General features: G+C 43.5%; 1 protein-coding gene across 2 annotated transcripts in view; it reads left to right on the top strand.

Moving 5' to 3' along the window:
* trim47 (tripartite motif containing 47) overlaps window positions 1-18,631 on the top strand; it is a 72,180-nt gene extending 53,549 nt beyond the window's left edge. The window contains exons 5-10 of one of the 2 annotated variants that reach the window (XM_052520239.1): window positions 1,985-2,074; window positions 4,525-4,659; window positions 5,926-5,948; window positions 8,315-8,433; window positions 8,894-8,973; window positions 12,253-18,631. In XM_052520239.1, coding sequence (XP_052376199.1) covers window positions 1,985-2,074; window positions 4,525-4,659; window positions 5,926-5,948; window positions 8,315-8,433; window positions 8,894-8,973; window positions 12,253-12,600 — 795 coding nt within the window. In that variant the 3' untranslated portion in view covers window positions 12,601-18,631. Of the gene's footprint in view, window positions 1-1,984; window positions 2,075-4,524; window positions 4,660-5,925; window positions 5,949-8,314; window positions 8,434-8,893; window positions 9,076-12,252 lie in introns of both variants that reach the window. The other variant, XM_052520237.1, reaches the window with a different exon arrangement.
* Window positions 18,632-18,851: the final 220 nt, after the last annotated feature.

The following is an 18,851-nucleotide window of genomic DNA, read 5'->3' as shown; positions in this document are numbered from 1 at the left end:
CGTGTGTGTTGGTACCTCCTCTGGTTAGACTGACAGTCGTGTGTGTTGGTTCCTCCTCTGGTTAGACTGACAGTCGTGTGTGTTGGTACCTCCTCTGGTTAGACTGACAGTCGTGTGTGTTGGTTCCTCCTCTGGTTAGACTGACAGTCGTGTGTGTTGGTTCCTCCTCTGGTTAGACTGACAGTCGTGTGTGTTGGTACCTCCTCTGGTTAGACTGACAGTCGTGTGTGTTGGTTCTTCCTCTGGTTAGACTGACAGTCGTGTGTGTTGATACCTCCTCTGGTTAGACTGACAGTCGTGTGTGTTGGTTCCTCCTCTGGTTAGACTGACAGTCGTGTGTGTTGGTTCCCCCTCTGGTTAGACTGACAGTCGTGTGTGTTGGTTCCTCCTCTGGTTAGACTGACAGTCGTGTGTGTTGGTACCTCCTCTGGTTAGACTGACAGTCGTGTGTGTTGGTTCCTCCTCTGGTTAGACTGACAGTCGTGTGTGTTGGTTCCTCCTCTGGTTAGACTGACAGTCGTGTGTGTTGGTTCCTCCTCTGGTTAGACTGACAGTCGTGTGTGTTCGTTCCCCTCTGGTTAGACTGACAGTCGTGTGTGTTGGTACCTCCTCTGGTTAGACTGACAGTCGTGTGTGTTGGTACCTCCTCTGGTTAGACTGACAGTCGTGTGTGTTGGTTCCTCCTCTGGTTAGACTGACAGTCGTGTGTGTTGGTAACTCCTCTGGTTAGACTGACAGTCGTGTGTGTTGGTTCCTCCTCTGGTTAGACTGACAGTCGTGTGTGTTCGTTCCTCCTCTGGTTAGACTGACAGTCGTGTGTGTTGGTTCCTCCTCTGGTTAGACTGACAGTCGTGTGTGTTGGTACCTCCTCTGGTTAGACTGACAGTCGTGTGTGTTGGTACCTCCTCTGGTTAGACTGACAGTCGTGTGTTGGTTCTTCCTCTGGTTAGACTGACAGTCGTGTGTGTTGGTACCTCCTCTGGTTAGACTGACAGTCGTGTGTGTTGGTACCTCCTCTGGTTAGACTGACAGTCGTGTGTGTTGGTACCTCCTCTGGTTAGACTGACAGTCGTGTGTGTTGGTTCTTCCTCTGGTTAGACTGACAGTCGTGTGTGTTGGTACCTCCTCTGGTTAGACTGACAGTCGTGTGTGTTGGTTCCTCCTCTGGTTAGACTGACAGTCGTGTGTGTTGGTTCCCCCTCTGGTTAGACTGACAGTCGTGTGTGTTGGTTCCTCCTCTGGTTAGACTGACAGTCGTGTGTGTTGGTACCTCCTCTGGTTAGACTGACAGTCGTGTGTGTTGGTTCCTCCTCTGGTTAGACTGACAGTCGTGTGTGTTGGTTCCTCCTCTGGTTAGACTGACAGTCGTGTGTGTTGGTACCTCCTCTGGTTAGACTGACAGTCGTGTGTGTTGGTACCTCCTCTGGTTAGACTGACAGTCGTGTGTGTTGGTTCCTCCTCTGGTTAGACTGACAGTCGTGTGTGTCGGTTCCTCCTCTGGTTAGACTGACAGTCGTGTGTGTTCGTTCCTCCTCTGGTTAGACTGACAGTCGTGTGTGTTGGTTCTTCCTCTGGTTAGACTGACAGTCGTGTGTGTTGGTTCTTCCTCTGGTTAGACTGACAGTCGTGTGTGTTGGTTCTTCCTCTGGTTAGACTGACAGTCGTGTGTGTTGGTTCTTCCTCTGGTTAGACTGACAGTCGTGTGTGTTGGTTCCTCCTCTGGTTAGACTGACAGTCGTGTGTGTTCGTTCCTCCTCTGGTTAGACTGACAGTCGTGTGTGTTCGTTCCTCCTCTGGTTAGACTGACAGTCGTGTGTGTGTTGGTTCCTCCTCTGGTTAGACTGACAGTCGTGTGTTGGTACCTCCTCTGGTTAGACTGACAGTCGTGTGTGTTCGTTCCTCCTCTGGTTAGACTGACAGTCGTTATGTCAGATGACCAATAGGTGACGCCAGTGTCTTTTCCCCATGTCATCACATCTTCTAGTTAAAGAAGCTGAAGCTGAAGGAGAAGATTGAAGAGGATGTGGGATCTCTAGTCCAGTTCCTGTTGGATGAGAAGGACGACCTACTGGAGGTTAGTGTGTGCATATACAGTTGAAGTTTAAATACACTTAGGTTGGAGTCATTAACTTGTTTTTCAACCACTCCACAAATGTATTGTTAACAAACTATAGTTTTGGCAAGTCGGTAAAGATATCTACTTTGTGCATGACACAAGTAATTTTTCCAACAATTGTTTACAGACAGATTATTTAACTTATAATTCACTGTATCACAATGACAGTGATACAGAAGTTTACATGCACTAAGTTGACTGTGCCTTTAAACAGCTTGGAAAATTCCAGAAAATTATGTCATGGCGTTAGAAGCTTCTGATAGGCTAATTGACCTCTTTTGAGTCAATTGGAGGTGTACCTGTGGATGTATTTCAAGGCCTACCTTCAAACTCAGTGGCTCTTTGCTTGACATCATGGGAAAATCAAAAGAAATCATCCAAGACCTCAGAAAAAAAGATTGTAGACCTCCACAAGTCTGGTTCAATTTCCAAACCCCTGAAGGTACCACGTTCATCTGTACAAACAATAGTACGCAAGCATAAACACCATGGGACCATGCAGCCGTCATACCGCTCAGGAAGGAGATGCGTTCTGTCTCCTAGAGAGGAACGTACGTTGGTGCAAAAAGTTCAAATCAATCCCAGAACAACAGCAAAGGACCTTGTGAAGATACTTTTGTACCTGTTTCCTCCAGTATCTATATCCACAGTAAAACAAGTCCTATATCGACATAACCTGAAAGGCCGCTCAGCAAGGAAGAAGCCACTGCTCCAAAACCTCCATAAAAAAGCCAGACTACGGTTTGCAACTGCACATGGGGAGAAACATTATACTTTTTGGAGAAATGTCCTCTGGTCTGATGAAACCGAAATAGAACTGTTTGACCATAATGACCATCATTATGTTTGGAGGAAAAAGGGGGAGGCTTGCAAGCCGAAGAACACCATCCCAACCGTGAAGCACGGGGGGTGGCAACATCATGTTGTGGGGGTGCTTTGCTGCAGGAGTGACTGGTGCACTTCTCAAAATAGATGGCATCATGAGGCGTGAAAATTTTGTGAATATATTGAAGCAACATCTCAAGACATCAGTCAGGAAGTTAATGCTTGGCTTTGGCAAATTGGTCTTCCAAATGGACAATGTCCCCAAGCATTCTTCCAAAGTTGTGGCAAAATGGCTTAAGGGCAGCAAAGTCAAGGTATTGAAGTGACCATCACAAAGCTTTAACCTCAATCCCATAGAACATTTCTGTGCAGAACTGAAAAAGTGTGTGTGAGCAAGGAGGCCTACAAAACCTAAGTCAGTTACACCAGCTCTGTCAGGAGGAATGGGCCAGAATTCACCCAACTTATTGTGGGAAGCTTGTGGAAGGCTACCCGAAATGTTTGACCCAAGTTAAAGAATTTAAAGGCAAGGCTATCAAATACTAATTGAGTCTATGCAAACTTCTGACCCACTGGGAATGTGATGAAAGAAATAAAATCTGAAATAAATAATTCTCTACTATTATTCTGACATTCTTAAAATAAAGTTGTGATCCTAACTGACCTAAAACAGGGGATTTCTACTGGGATTAAATGTCAGGAATTGAGTTAAAATGTATTTGTCTAAGGTGTATGTAAACTTCTGACTTCAACTGTATTATGTCACCACACACACACACACATTATTATAGTAACATATGACGTTTGGCTAACGCCTTTATCCAGAAGGAAGTAGTCGTGCTTGCATACTGTCTGTCTGTGGGAATCGAACCCAACAATCCTGGCCTCGGTGTGAATCGAACCCAACAATCCTGGCCTCGGTGGGAATCGAACCCAACAATCCTGGCCTCGGTGGGAATCGAACCCTACAATCCTGGCCTCGGTGGGAATCGAACCCAACAATCCTGGCCTCGGTGGGAATCGAACCCTACAATCCTGGCCTCGGTGGGAATCGAACCCTACAATCCTGGCCTCGGTGGGAATCGAACCCTACAATCCTGGCCTCGGTGGGAATCGAACCCAACAATCCTGGCCTCGGTGGGAATCGAACCCTACAATCCTGGCCTCGGTGGGAATCGAACCCAACAATCCTGGCGTTGAAAACACTGTTTTACCAACTGAACCACCGAGGATCCTGTCTCAGTATTAGTCATGTTGAGTATTCAAACAGTCATTTCACAGTTAGGATTTGTAAGCTGATGGTTTTGTTTACTTACCGTACAATACCGTGTTCTCAAATTTCATCTGCTTTTTGTTATTTAATCAACTAAGAGATGGCAAACCATAGCAAATGGTATACTCTGTGTAGCCTGATAGCTAGTTGGTATACTCTGTGTGTAGCCTGATGGCTAGTTGGTATACTGAATACTTTGGCTCACATTGGGCTAATTTGCATATAGCAGCAGCAAAATAATAATGAGATTATTCAGAAAATTGTCATGAGAGTTCCAACAGTGTAATAATGTGGAAATGTCCATCCTTAGGCTCTGGATGCTGAGGAGGGGACTGTCATAGGGATGATAGATGACAACCTGAGGTGGGTGGAGACCGAGGTGGTAGCTGTGGACAAGCACATGGCCCAGATACACAACCACATCAGAGGAAACACCAGCTTCGAGGTTAGTTTGTCAAACATTCCCTCACAGTTTCTGTCCTTTCTGAGATGGTTGATTTAGAAAATGTGCAACAGGATTCAAGTGTTTTCTGAGAAGTGGTCATGTAAAGTGTTTGTTAGGAACCCACAGATCTGCCATTTCCTAATCTATTAATAAATAAATATAAAAAAATATATATTGCGCTGACAGGTAAATATTTATATCGCTAATATTTAGTTAATGAATGCTCTAATATTTAGTTAATGAATGCTCTAATATTTAGTTAATGAATGCTCTAATATTTAGTTGTATTTATTTATTTATTTCACCTTTATTTAACCAGGTAGGCCAGTTGAGAACATGTTCTCATTTACAATTGTGACCTGACCAAGATAAAGAAAAGCAGTTCGACACAAACAACAACACAGAGTTACACATGGAGGAAAACAAACATACAGTCAATAATACAGTAGAAACATCTATATACAGTGAGTGTAAATGAGGTAGGATAAGAGAGGTAAGGCAATAAATAGGCCATGGTGGCAAAGTAAATACAATATAGCAATTAAACACTGGAATGGTAGATGTGCAGAGGATGAATGTGGAAGTTGAGATACTGGGGTGCAAAGGAGCAAGATAAATAAATACAGTATGGGGATGAGGTAGATAGATGGGTTGTTTACAGATGGGCTATGTGCAGTAAAATTAACCAAGAAAAGTGTTTTCTGAGAAGCCCCCATACATTCAGTCTTGTAGTTTATGTTCCTGAAGTGTTGATGAAGGTAGCATGGCAATCCTCCCATCTTGTTCTATGGTCAGACTCATAGAGTTGGATGGAAGACTACTACAGTCCTGTTGCAGCGCCATCGAGGGCTTTCATAATGAGTCAACTGGATGGGAATCGCTATTAGTTAAGAAAAGGGCTCAGAATTCTACCCGGGTCTATGGTCAAACGACTACAAATGGTGGTTTTAGTTTTAGCACTATATAGACGCTGTGGTAGACGGCGCGCTTCCTGCATCAACCAACCACTGTCTACCGCAGCCGAGTTTTAGGTGCAGGTTTGGAGAAATGTTTGGTTCAGACGGTTTCTGTACAGATATACAATCTGGGTGTAAGGACAAGGAGTTATGGGTTCCAGATATGCCTTCAATAACAGGGGTTTTCAGAAGCAATTAGCCCGTTACTTTCCTGGCTCTGCGTTGTAGCCTTCTAGAACATTCTATATTGGGTTAATTCTAGCTGTGTGAAAGGGTTTGTATCTCATCTTCTGTCTTTCTCTCTCCACAGAGCATCACTGAGACATACAAAAAGTAAGTTTTTGTTTTCTCATGTTCAGCTTGTAGTCTGCGTCTGGTGTTCTCTGGTTCAACCTGTAGTCTGGTGTTCTCTGGTTCAGCCTGTAGTCTGGTGTTCTCTGGTTCAGCCTGTAGTCTGGTGTTCTCTGGTTCAGCCTGTAGTCTGGTGTTCTCTGGTTCAGCCTGTAGTCTGGTGTTCTCTGGTTCAGGTTGTAGTCTGGTGTTCTCTGGTTCAGCTTGTAGTCTGGTGTTCTCTGGTTCAGCCTGTAGTCTGGTGTTCTCTGGTTCAGCCTGTAGTCTGGTGTTCTCTGGTTCAGCTTGTAGTCTGGTGTTCTCTGGTTCAGCCTGTAGTCTGGTGTTCTCTGGTTCAGCCTGTGTCTTGTTCTCTGGTTCAGCCTGTAGTCTGGTGTTCTCTGGTTCAGCTTGTAGTCTGGTGTTCTCTGGTTCAGCCTGTAGTCTGGTGTTCTCTGGTTCAGCCTGTAGTCTGGTGTTCTCTGGTTCAGCCTGTAGTCTGGTGTTCTCTGGTTCAGGTTGTAGTCTGGTGTTCTCTGGTTCAGCTTGTAGTCTGGTGTTCTCTGGTTCAGCCTGTAGTCTGGTGTTCTCTGGTTCAGCCTGTAGTCTGGTGTTCTCTGGTTCAGCTTGTAGTCTGGTGTTCTCTGGTTCAGCCTGTAGTCTGGTGTTCTCTGGTTCAGCCTGTAGTCTGGTGTTCTCTGGTTCAGCTTGTAGTCTGGTGTTCTCTGGTTCAGCCTGTAGTCTGGTGTTCTCTGGTTCAGCCTGTAGTCTGGTGTTCTCTGGTTCAGCCTGTAGTCTGGTGTTCTCTGGTTCAGCCTGTAGTCTGGTGTTCTCTGGTTCAACCTGTAGTCTGGTGTTCTCTGGTTCAACCTGTAGTCTGGTGTTCTCTGGTTCAACCTGTAGTCTGGTGTTCTCTGGTTCAGCCTGTAGTCTGGTGTTCTCTGGTTCAGCCTGTAGTCTGGTGTTCTCTGGTTCAGCTTGTAGTCTGGTGTTCTCTGGTTCAGCTTGTAGTCTGGTGTTCTCTGGTTCAGCCTGTAGTCTGGTGTTCTCTGGTTCAGCCTGTAGTCTGGTGTTCTCTGGTTCAGCCTGTAGTCTGGTGTTCTCTGGTTCAGCCTGTAGTCTGGTGTTCTCTGGTTCAGCCTGTAGTCTGGTGTTCTCTGGTTCAGCTTGTAGTCTGGTGTTCTCTGGTTCAGCCTGTAGTCTGGTGTTCTCTGGTTCAGCCTGTAGTCTGGTGTTCTCTGGTTCAGCCTGTAGTCTGGTGTTCTCTGGTTCAGCCTGTAGTCTGGTGTTCTCTGGTTCAGCCTGTAGTCTGGTGTTCTCTGGTTCAGCCTGTAGTCTGGTGTTCTCTGGTTCAGCCTGTAGTCTGGTGTTCTCTGGTTCAGCCTGTAGTCTGGTGTTCTCTGGTTCAACCTGTAGTCTGGTGTTCTCTGGTTCAGCCTGTAGTCTGGTGTTCTCTGGTTCAGCCTGTAGTCTGGTGTTCTCTGGTTCAGCCTGTAGTCTGGTGTTCTCTGGTTCAGCTTGTAGTCTGGTGTTCTCTGGTTCAGCCTGTAGTCTGGTGTTCTCTGGTTCAGCCTGTAGTCTGGTGTTCTCTGGTTCAGCCTGTAGTCTGGTGTTCTCTGGTTCAGCCTGTAGTCTGGTGTTCTCTGGTTCAGCCTGTAGTCTGGTGTTCTCTGGTTCAGCTTGTAGTCTGGTGTTCTCTGGTTCAACCTGTAGTCTGGTGTTCTCTGGTTCAGCCTGTAGTCTGGTGTTCTCTGGTTCAGCCTGTAGTCTGGTGTTCTCTGGTTCAGCTTGTAGTCTGGTGTTCTCTGGTTCAGCTTGTAGTCTGGTGTTCTCTGGTTCAGCCTGTAGTCTGGTGTTCTCTGGTTCAGCTTATAGTCTGGTGTTCTCTGGTTCAGCCTGTAGTCTGGTGTTCTCTGGTTCAGCCTGTAGTCTGGTGTTCTCTGGTTCAGTCTGGTGTTCTCTGGTTCAGCCTGTAGTCTGGTGTTCTCTGGTTCAGCCTGTAGTCTGGTGTTCTCTGGTTCAGCCTGTAGTCTGGTGTTCTCTGGTTCAGCCTGTAGTCTGGTGTTCTCTGGTTCAGCCTGTAGTCTGGTGTTCTCTGGTTCAGCCTGTAGTCTGGTGTTCTCTGGTTCAGCCTGTAGTCTGGTGTTCTCTGGTTCAGCCTGTAGTCTGGTGTTCTCTGGTTCGGCTTGTAGTCTGGTGTTCTCTGGTTCGGCCTGTCGTCTGGAGAAAGATCTTTTACTGTTCTTGTTTTAGTTTCTATAACGGTTGACCATCGTCTCCCCTCCTCCCCGTAACAGCCCTGTGTAGTAACTTCATATCTCCCCTGTCCTCTGCTCTTCTCTCACCATATCTCCTCCTCCTCTCTCCAGCCCTCTAAAGGTGAGCCCTCTCATCTCATCTGTTAACTGTTCTGGTGACTGGATGAATGAGTTCTCCGGACCCCATCAGCTGATCTTGTGGAAAAGGATGATGCACGTGTTGCACACCAGTGAGTTGGCCTGGACAGATACGCACACGCACACGCAGACACAGACACACACACACACACAAACACACAGGCCCTCTCTTAGACTGTTCTATTTACATGTCTACTTGCTGCACAGGTGACCTTCCCATCTAACATCTCCCCTTTTTGTCTGTCCCTCTTCCACCCCTCTCTCTCTCTCCCTCACCCCTCTACCTTTTGTTCTTTCTCTGTCTCTCTCTCTCTCTCTCTCTCTCTCTCTCTCTCTCTCTCTCTCTCTCTCTCTCTCTCTCTCTCTCTCTCTCTCTCTCTCTCTCTCTCCCTCTCTCTTCCATCTCTTCCATCTCCCTCTCTCTCTCTGTCTCTGTCTCTGTCTCTCCCTCTTCCACCTCCTCCTCTCTATCCCTCTGCCTCCCTTTCTCTCTCTCTATCACTCTCTCTGTCTCCCTCCTCTACCTCCCCCTCTCTCCCCTGTTGCTCCCAGTGCCCCAGAACCTGACCCTGGACCCAGACACGGCTCACCCTAACCTGGCCATCACAGACTTCGACACCAAGGTAGAGGAGGTGCGTACCCGTAGCCAGGAACCAGACCTGCCTCAGCGCTTCACTCGCTTCTGTGGCATTCTGGCCACCGCACAATACTCCAGTGGACAGCACTACTGGGAGGTAGTTCTCTTTATATATATATATACATACTGTACATTACGTTTTCTAAGTCTGATGAGGATGATACTGTATGTACCAGGCAGGTTTCCCCTCTGGGATAGCGAAGTATTGTATATTTTAGCAGACACTCTTATCCAGAATGACTTAGTGTAGCTAAGTCTTAGCTTAGGGGGAGGGGGGGGGGGGTGCTTTACTCCAGCGTTTTTGGATTTGAGATCCAAGTGTTTCATTTCATAATGTTAGAGTTGCGTAAATTCGAATCTGGTATCAGGATAAATATAACAATGAGTCACCGATTTTATACTATGTATTTTTTTATTAGCTAAGTAATAAATGGCAAATGCATCTTTAGTATATACGGGCTCACTGTAATACCACGCAGGGCAGAACAGAGAACTGACTTGTTCCTGACAAAGATATTATAATATACCCTGATGACAGTAGTAGTTCCGGCTTCCCGAGCCGGCCTGTCAGAGTAGAGACTGGGCGTGGTTTAAACTTGCTCAGCCTATTGCAGGAGCTCAGTGGGGTCCCCGCCTCTTGGTGCTTCTGTTGATTGATTTAAATGTTGCTTGTGAAGAACATCCAGGCTCTCATACCGTTATCTCGCACCTGGCTCCTGTTATCTAACAAAAGACAGCTTGTTCTGCAACACCCCGCTCTGAATGTGACCCCCCAACTCATTGAACAGGTCCTGTCTTCATGCTACTCTGTATTTTTCCATCATGAGAAAGGCCCACGGCCCTGATACTGGTAACACTGTTTCAAGTCAGCTATGTTGCATAACACATAAATACATCCACACAAGCCAACAGCAGATAATATTCAATCACATATATAGTAACAGGCTATAATGCATTACACAGAAACCTCATAATATGAGACGACCGTTACAGAATGTCACTTTTACTTGATGTGTTTTTCATACATATACACTCAAATAAATTAAGTTACAGAGGCATAGATATCATAAACCCCCCCAAAAAAAAAACCCCTTTAAAGTCCCCTGTTATTGGTAATGGTGAGAGACTAGCATGTTTTGGGGACATGATCTGTGTTTCTTCACTGATCTATTTTTCACGATTTCTTTCATTCATGATTATTTGTAATCCTTAGACGTGGGTGGTATCCAGATTTTCCCACCGTCATTGCGTTCTTCTGCCATTTCGGGGATTTGCGGTATTACCGGTACATCACACAAGGGGGCGCTATAAATTCAACAACAACAACAAAAATGCCCATGGCTTTTACCAAAGTGCTAACAGAATTAGCACAAGTAGTAGCGAAATCACATAGACTTCGTTAGCTAAATGCTAACAAGTGAAAACGAAACAAACTAATTGCAAATCCAGCTCATAAAGTTACACAAGCATTGCTCGTCTCTACCGAATGTTATTTTCGGTGAGTGTGGATATTTTACAAGCGAAAGTGAACGAGAGAAATTGTACAAGTGAACAAAGTTGTGACGCATGCTTTTCTGAAGGAAGAGCAGCATGGAGAAGAACAGAGTAGGAAGACGAAGCTTGTAGGAAGCACAGGGACAAAATGGCCACTGTACTCTCTCATCCAGACCTCCGACTTCTGGCAGAAAGCCATTATAATAATAATATTATAGTATGTTCCATTTAGCAGACTCTTTAAAAAAAATGTTTTTATCCAAAGCGACTTTCAGCCATACGTGCATTTATTTAACATATGGTCGGTCCCGGGAATTGAACCCACGCTCCTGATGTTGCAAGCACTACGCTCTACCAACTGAGCTACAGAGAACCACCAGATATCTAATGGTAAACATTTTAGTGGTGAATTGTATACAAGGGTTGCGGCAGGTACCCTAGTGGTTAGGGCGTTGGTCTAAAACCTCCAAACAGCAAGCAATGCAGGTGTAGAAGCACGGTGGCTAGGGGAAAACTCCCTCGAAAGGCCAGAACCTAGGAAGAAACCTAGAGAGGAACCAGGCTATGAGGGGTGGCCAGTCCTCTTCTGGCTGTGCCGGGTGGAGATTATAACAGAACATGGCCAAGATGTTCAAATGTTCATAGATGACCAGCATGGTCCAATAATAATAAGGCAGAACAGTTGAAACTGGAGCAGCAGCACGGCCAGGTGGACTGGGGACAGCAAGGAGTCATCATGTCAGGTAGTCCTGAGGCACGGTCCAAGGGTTCATAGATGGCCAGCATGGTCCAATAATAATAAGGCAGAACAGTTGAAACTGGAGCAGCAGCACGGCCAGGTGGACTGGGGACAGCAAGGAGTCATCATGTCAGGTAGTCCTGAGGCACGGTCCAAGGGTTCATAGATGACCAGCATGGTCCAATAATAATAAGGCAGAACAGTTGAAACTGGAGCAGCAGCACGGCCAGGTGGACTGGGGACAGCAAGGAGTCATCATGTCAGGTAGTCCTGAGGCATGGTCCAAGGGTTCATAGATGACCAGCATGGTCCAATAATAATACATTGAAACACCTTGACCTTTTAGATTTTTATTAGGTACATGAAATCTTAATCTAAAAAGTACATTTTGTGTGCACTACGTCATCACACGCTGGTTTATATCTGCAACAAGTCTGTTTGGTGGAATCGCACCCCTGGTGGGAAAAATGAGAGTATGGTCTCAGCGCAGAGTATGGTCTCAGCGCAGAGTATGGTCTCAGCGCAGAGTATGGTCTCAGCGCAGAGTATGGTCTCCGCGCAGAGTATGGTCTCCGCGCAGAGTATGGTCTCCGCGCAGAGTATGGTCTCCGCGCAGAGTATGGTCTCCGCGCAGAGTATGGTCTCCGCGCAGAGTATGGTCTCCGCGCAGAGTATGGTCTCCGCGCAGAGTATTGAAACTAAAATATTAAACTGAAAAGTGTCTTCAAAAATGTAACCCAACCCCTCTGAATCAGAGAGGTGCGGGGCGGCTGCCATAATCGGCATCCACGTCTTCGGGGCCCGGGGAACAGCGGGTTAACTGCCTTGCTCCGGGGCAGAAAGACAGATTTTTTTTTTTTACCTCGATCCAACAACCTTTCGGTTACTGGCTCAATGCTCAAACCACTGGGATCCTAATGTAAATTCTAAGGGTTGAAGCCACATTTTTCATTGGGCCATATGTACATATAGGTGACACAGGGAAACTCAATGAAGAAAGGCAAGTACAGTACGGTTTTGATTTGTTGTTTCTTATTTCAGGTGGATGTGAAGGACAAGGGCGTATGGTACCTGGGGGTGACAGGGGAGTACAGTCCCAGGAAGGGTTTCGTCAACCTGTGTCCATCCTCCGGCTACTGGAGCCTCAGTCTGCAGGACAGGCTATATGCTAACGAGGAGGATGCCAAGATACCTCTGGCCGACTACTGGAACTCCCCGAGGGTGGGCGTGTACCTGGACTACGACGCAGGACGCGTGTCCTTCTACGACGCAGTCACCATGAAGAAGTTGTACATGTTTGAGGCGTACTTCGAAGAGCCGGTATCTCCTTTCTTCAGCCCAGGGAAGAACGATCCTGGGAGCAGACTGCAGATCTGTCATTACTACTGAGATGGCTGGGGGAGGGGAGGTGCCTGGGTAGAAGATTAGGCCTACAGCCAATTCTGTGTGTGTGTGGCTACTCATTACAGATTCACTCTTGATGACAGCAAGGAGGGGGTGTGTTTGTGCCTGGGTAGAAGATGAGGCCTATAGCCAACCTTGAGAGTGAGTGTGTGTGTGTGGCTACTCATTACAGATTCACTCTTGATGATCAACCATTCCAGCTGTGGCTTTGTGCCTGAGCCCCTGGATTGTTCTAGAATGGTACTGATTCTACTGTGGCTTTGTGCCAGAGCCCCTGGAGTGTTCTAGAATGGTACTGATTCTGTGGCTTTGTGCCTGAGCCCCTGGATTGTTCTAGAATGGTACTGATTCTACTGTGGCTTTGTGCCAGAGCCCCTGGAGTGTTCTAGAATGGTACTGATTCTACTGTGGCTTTGTGCCTGAGCCCCTGGATTGTTCTAGAATGGTACTGATTCTACTGTGGCTTTGTGCCAGAGCCCCTGGAGTGTTCTAGAATAGTACTGATTCTACGGTGGCTTTGTGCCAGAGCCCCTGGAGTGTTCTAGAATAGTACTGATTCTACTGTGGCTTTGTGCCAGAGCCCCTGGAGTGTTCTAGAATGTTACTAATTCTACTGTGGCTTTGTGCCAGAGCCCCTGGATTGTTCTAGAATGGTACTGATTCTACTGTGGCTTTGTGCCAGAGCCCCTGGAGTGTTCTAGAATGTTACTAATTCTACTGTGGCTTTGTGCCAGAGCCCCTGGAGTGTTCTAGAATAGTACAGATTCTACTGTGGCTTTGTGCCAGAGCCCCTGGAGTGTTCTAGAATGTTACTAATTCTACTGTGGCTTTGTGCCCGAGCCCCTGGATTGTTCTAGAATGGTACTGATTCTACTGTGGCTTTGTGCCCGAGCCCCTGGATTGTTCTAGAATAGTACTGATTCTACTGTGGCTTTGTGCCCGAGCCCCTGGATTGTTCTAGAATGGTACTGATTGAGATTAGAATTGAGATTCTACTTTGTCTCTATACTGATGCTTAGCTTGTTTGATTACCTTGCGGAGGGAATAGTTACACTGTTTGTATTCGGTCATATTTCCGGTCACCTTGCCTTGATTAAAAGCAGTGGTTCGCTCTTTCAGTTTCATGCGAATGCTGCCATCATTCCACGGTTTCTGGTTAGGGAATGTTTTAATCGTTGCTATGGGAACGACATCTTCAACGCACGTTCTAATGAACTCGCACACCGAATCAGCGTATTCGTCAATGTTGTTGTCTGACGCAATACGAAACATATCCCAGTCCACGTGATGGAAGCAGTCTTGGAGTGTGGAATCTGATTGGTCGGACCAGCGTTGGACAGACCTCAGCGTGGGAGCCTCTTGTTTTAGTTTCTGTCTGTCGGCAGGGATCAACAGAATGGAGTCGTGGTCAGCTTTTCCAAAAGGAGGGCGGGGCAGGGCCTTGTATGCGTCGCGGAAGTTAGAATAGCAGTGATCCAAGGTTTTGCCAGCCCTGGTTGCGCAATCGATATGCTGATACAATTTAGGGAGTCTTGTTTTCAGATTAGCCTTGTTAAAATCCCCAGCTACAATGAATGTATTCTCTGGATGTATGGATTCCAGTTTGCAAAGAGTCGAATAAAGTTACTGCACTATATAGGGAATAGAGTGCACTATATAGGGAATAGGGTGCACTATATAGGGAATAGGGTGCACTATATAGGGAATAGGGTGCACTATATAGGGAATAGGGTGCACTATATAGGGAATAGGGTGCACTATATAGGGAATAGGGTGCACTATATAGGGAATAGGGTGCACTATATAGGGAATAGGGTGCACTATATAGGGAATAGGGTGCACTATATAGGGAATAGGGTGCACTATATAGGGAATAGGGTGCACTATATAGGGAATAGGGTGCACTATATAGGGAATAGGGTGCACTATATAGGGAATAGGGTGCACTATATAGGGAATAGGGTGCACTATATAGGGAATAGGGTGCCATATGAGATGCATCCATAGTTGATGTACAGAAACGGAGGACTACTCTGAATTTCCTAAAACGCAGAGTGCATGTAACTGCCTAAATGAAGGAAACGCCAACGTAAAGAGTCTTAATAGGATGTGGGTCCACCACGAGATAGAACAGCTACAATGTGTCTTGGCACCGATTCTACCAGAGTCAGGAACTCTAGTGGAGGGACGTGACACCATTCTTCCATTCCATCATTTGGTGTTTTGTTGATTGGTGGTGGAAAACACGGTCTCAGGCGCCACTCCAGAATCTCCCCTAAGTGTTGAATTGGGTTGAGATCTGGTGACTGACACACACACACACACACACACACACACACACACACACACACACACACACACACACACACACACACACACCTTTTTAAACCCCCTATGTTCCTATGAGACCCCTCTTTTAAATCCCTTTTTTTTCCTAGCCATAGTAGCCAAAGTATCAGGGCATTTTTATACATGAACATAACCATTATGGGATGTCAATTGCTTAACTCAGGAACCACATCTGTGTGGAAGCGCCTGCTTTCAATATACGTTGTATCCCTCATGTACTCGAGAGTTTCCTTTTTATCATGTCAGGTGCCTGTACGGTACATACTCTGTACCATTACATGGACTATTAATGGTCCTGTGCTTTGTCAATAACATTACATCCTGTTCTTTGTTGTCTAACTTCACATTACATCCTGTTCTTTGTTGTCAATAACATTACATCCTGTTCTTTGTTGTCAATAACATTACATCCTGTTCTTTGTTGTCAATAACTTTACATTACATCCTGTTCTTTGTTGTCTAACTTAACATTATATCCTGTTCTTTGTTGTCAATAACATTACATCCTGTTCTTTGTTGTCAATAACATTACATCCTGTTCTTTGTTGTCAATAACTTTACATTACATCCTGTTCTTTGTCTGACTTTACATTACATCCTGTTCTTTGTTGTCTAACTTTACATTACATCCTGTTCTTTGTTGTCAATAACTTTACATCCTGTTCTTTGTTGTCAATAACATTACATCCTGTTCTTTGTTGTCAATAACTTTACATTACATCCTGTTCTTTGTTGTCAATAACTTTACATTACATCCTGTTCTTTGTTGTCTAACTTTACATTACATCCTGTTCTTTGTTGTCAATAACTTTACATCCTGTTCTTTGTTGTCAATAACATTACATCCTGTTCTTTGTTGTCAATAACTTTACATTACATCCTGTTCTTTGTTGTCAATAACTTTACATTACATCCTGTTATTTGTTGTCAATAACTTTACATTACATCCTGTTATTTGTTGTCAATAACTTTACATTACATCCTGTTATTTGTTGTATAACTTTACATTACATCCTGTTATTTGTTGTATAACTTTACATTACATCCTGTTATTTGTTGTATAACTTTACATTACATCCTGTTCTTTGTTGTATAACTTTACATTACATCCTGTTATTTGTTGTATAACTTTACATTACATCCTGTTATTTGTTGTATAACTTTACATTACATCCTGTTATTTGTTGTATAACTTTACATTACATCCTGTTATTTGTTGTATAACTTTACATTACATCCTGTTATTTGTTGTATAACTTTACAATACATCCTGTTCTTTGTTCAATAACATTACATCCTGTTCTTTGTTGTCTAACTTTACATTACATCCTGTTCTTTGTTGTCAATAACATTACATTACATCCTGTTCTTTGTTGTCTAACTTTACATTACATCCTGTTATTTGTTGTCAATAACATTACATTACATCCTGTTATTTGTTGTCTAACTTTACATTACATCCTGTTTTTTGTTCAATAACATTACATTACATCCTGTTATTTGTTGTCTAACTTTACATTACATCCTGTTATTTGTTGTCTAACTTTACATTACATCCTGTTATTTGTTGTATAACTTTACATTACATCCTGTTATTTGTTGTATAACTTTACAATACATCCTGTTCTTTGTTCAATAACATTACATCCTGTTCTTTGTTGTCTAACTTTACATTACATCCTGTTCTTTGTTGTCAATAACATTACATTACATCCTGTTATTTCTTGTCAATAACATTACATTACATCCTGTTATTTCTTGTCAATAACATTACATTACATCCTGTTATTTGTTGTCTAACTTTACATTACATCCTGTTTTTTGTTCAATAACATTACATCCTGTTCTTTGTTCAATAACATTACATCCTGTTCTTTGTTCAATAACATTACATCCTGTTTTTTGTTGTCTAACTTTACAATACATCCTGTTCTTTGTTCAATAACATTACATCCTGTTTTTTGTTCAATAACATTACATCCTGTTCTTTGTTCAATAACATTACATCCTGTTCTTTGTTCAATAACATTACATCCTGTTTTTTGTTCAATAACATTACATCCTGTTCTTTGTTCAATAACATTACATCCTGTTCTTTGTTCAATAACATTACATCCTGTTTTTTGTTGTCTAACTTTACAATACATCCTGTTCTTTGTTCAATAACATTACATCCTGTTTTTTGTTCAATAACATTACATCCTGTTTTTTGTTCAATAACATTACATCCTGTTTTTTGTTCAATAACATTACATCCTGTTATTTGTTGTCTAACTTTACAATACATCCTGTTCTTTGTTCAATAACATTACATCCTGTTTTTTGTTCAATAACATTACATCCTGTTCTTTGTTCAATAACATTACATCCTGTTTTTTGTTCAATAACACTACATCCTGTTATTTGTTGTCTAACTTTACAATACATCCTGTTCTTTGTTCAATAACATTACATCCTGTTTTTTGTTCAATAACATTACATCCTGTTCTTTGTTCAATAACATTACATCCTGTTTTTTGTTCAATAACATTACATCCTGTTCTTTGTTCAATAACATTACACCCTGTTCTTTGTTCAATAACATTACATCCTGTTTTTTTGATGGTTGTGAATAATCTTGTTTGTGTTTTTATTTTAATAGTCCATTTTAGATTTAGTTTTTAACCTGTGTATAGTTTTTGGTTCATCGTCATTTCGTAAAGATTTAACCAATTCCATTGTAAAGTGCTGACACTGGGCCATGTTCAGTTGCCAAACTTTCTCGAACATTGTAGATCTGCCATGAATCGAGCCGATGTGAATCCTTATTCTACATGTCAGACGTATGTTTGTTCTACACAGGCTATTTCTATCCGAACGTTCCAAAACATTGTCATGCTGAAAGCGATCTGGCTTTTGTTGTTTATTTTGGTTCTTTAACATGTGGAGAACACTGTTTACAGGGGTAGAATGTTTTCCTATTGGCTCTGTGTCCGTTCAGGTCACATTGCTCTGGTTGCTGATTGGTCCATTTGAGCATGGTCGTCTTGACCATCTGCGGTCCAACCAGAATGTTCCACTGAGGTTGTGTTCAAATAGAGGGCTGCGTTCAGTATGAATTTAGTGTAAAGCTCAATGAAACAGTGCTGTACTGAACGACCAGTTGAGAAAAGGAGAGCGGTTGGAGGTTAAAAATGTACAGCCGCCCTTTTTAAATACTTAACATATTGCTTCAAGTCACACTCACCAAATGAAGTAAATGTACCTTAGTCTGTTCAAGAACGTTTTGGGGACAGGTGTTGTTCAGTACAAACTGTTACGCAATGTAGCAAACTTTCAATTGAACTGAACGCACCCCAAGAATACACAAGGTCAGTTGTCTTTATGTTTGCAGTTTTTATTTTTATCCTGTTATTCATTTACCCTCAAATATCAATGTATTTATTATTATTTTAAACTTTTTAAAATATTTTTTTTAGAATTTAGCGTTTTACTTCACTTTAATGAATCATGATTGTTTTAATGAAATGATTGCAATGCATATTGGGTATTTTGGAAAGAATGACTTTTTTTGAATTGTGTTTGTTCATGTTGTCATTGGTGCAAATTACAAATGCAATACTGTATATAGCCTACTGTCCTTGTGTTACTAATGAACATTTGGAAAATAAAATGTAACTGGACAATGTTTTGTTGTATTTACTAAATCAGAGTTCTCCAGAAAATAATGTCATTTAGGCCGAGAATTGTTTTAAATTATTATTAGTTAAGTTCATGATTATTCTAGGAGAACGGGAGGTTTGATCTAGAGAAGTTGTTGTATGAATGGGAAAACCGGTTTTAGAGACGGCAGGTAGCCTAGTGGTTAGAGCGTTGGACTAGTAACCAGCAGGTAGCCTAGTGGTTAG

This window comes from Oncorhynchus keta, chromosome 6 (assembly GCF_023373465.1).
Source record: "Oncorhynchus keta strain PuntledgeMale-10-30-2019 chromosome 6, Oket_V2, whole genome shotgun sequence".
Taxonomy (NCBI): domain Eukaryota; kingdom Metazoa; phylum Chordata; class Actinopteri; order Salmoniformes; family Salmonidae; genus Oncorhynchus; species Oncorhynchus keta.
The sequence above is the reverse complement of the archived record's forward strand: the minus strand, read 5'-3'. Positions and strand labels throughout refer to the sequence as shown.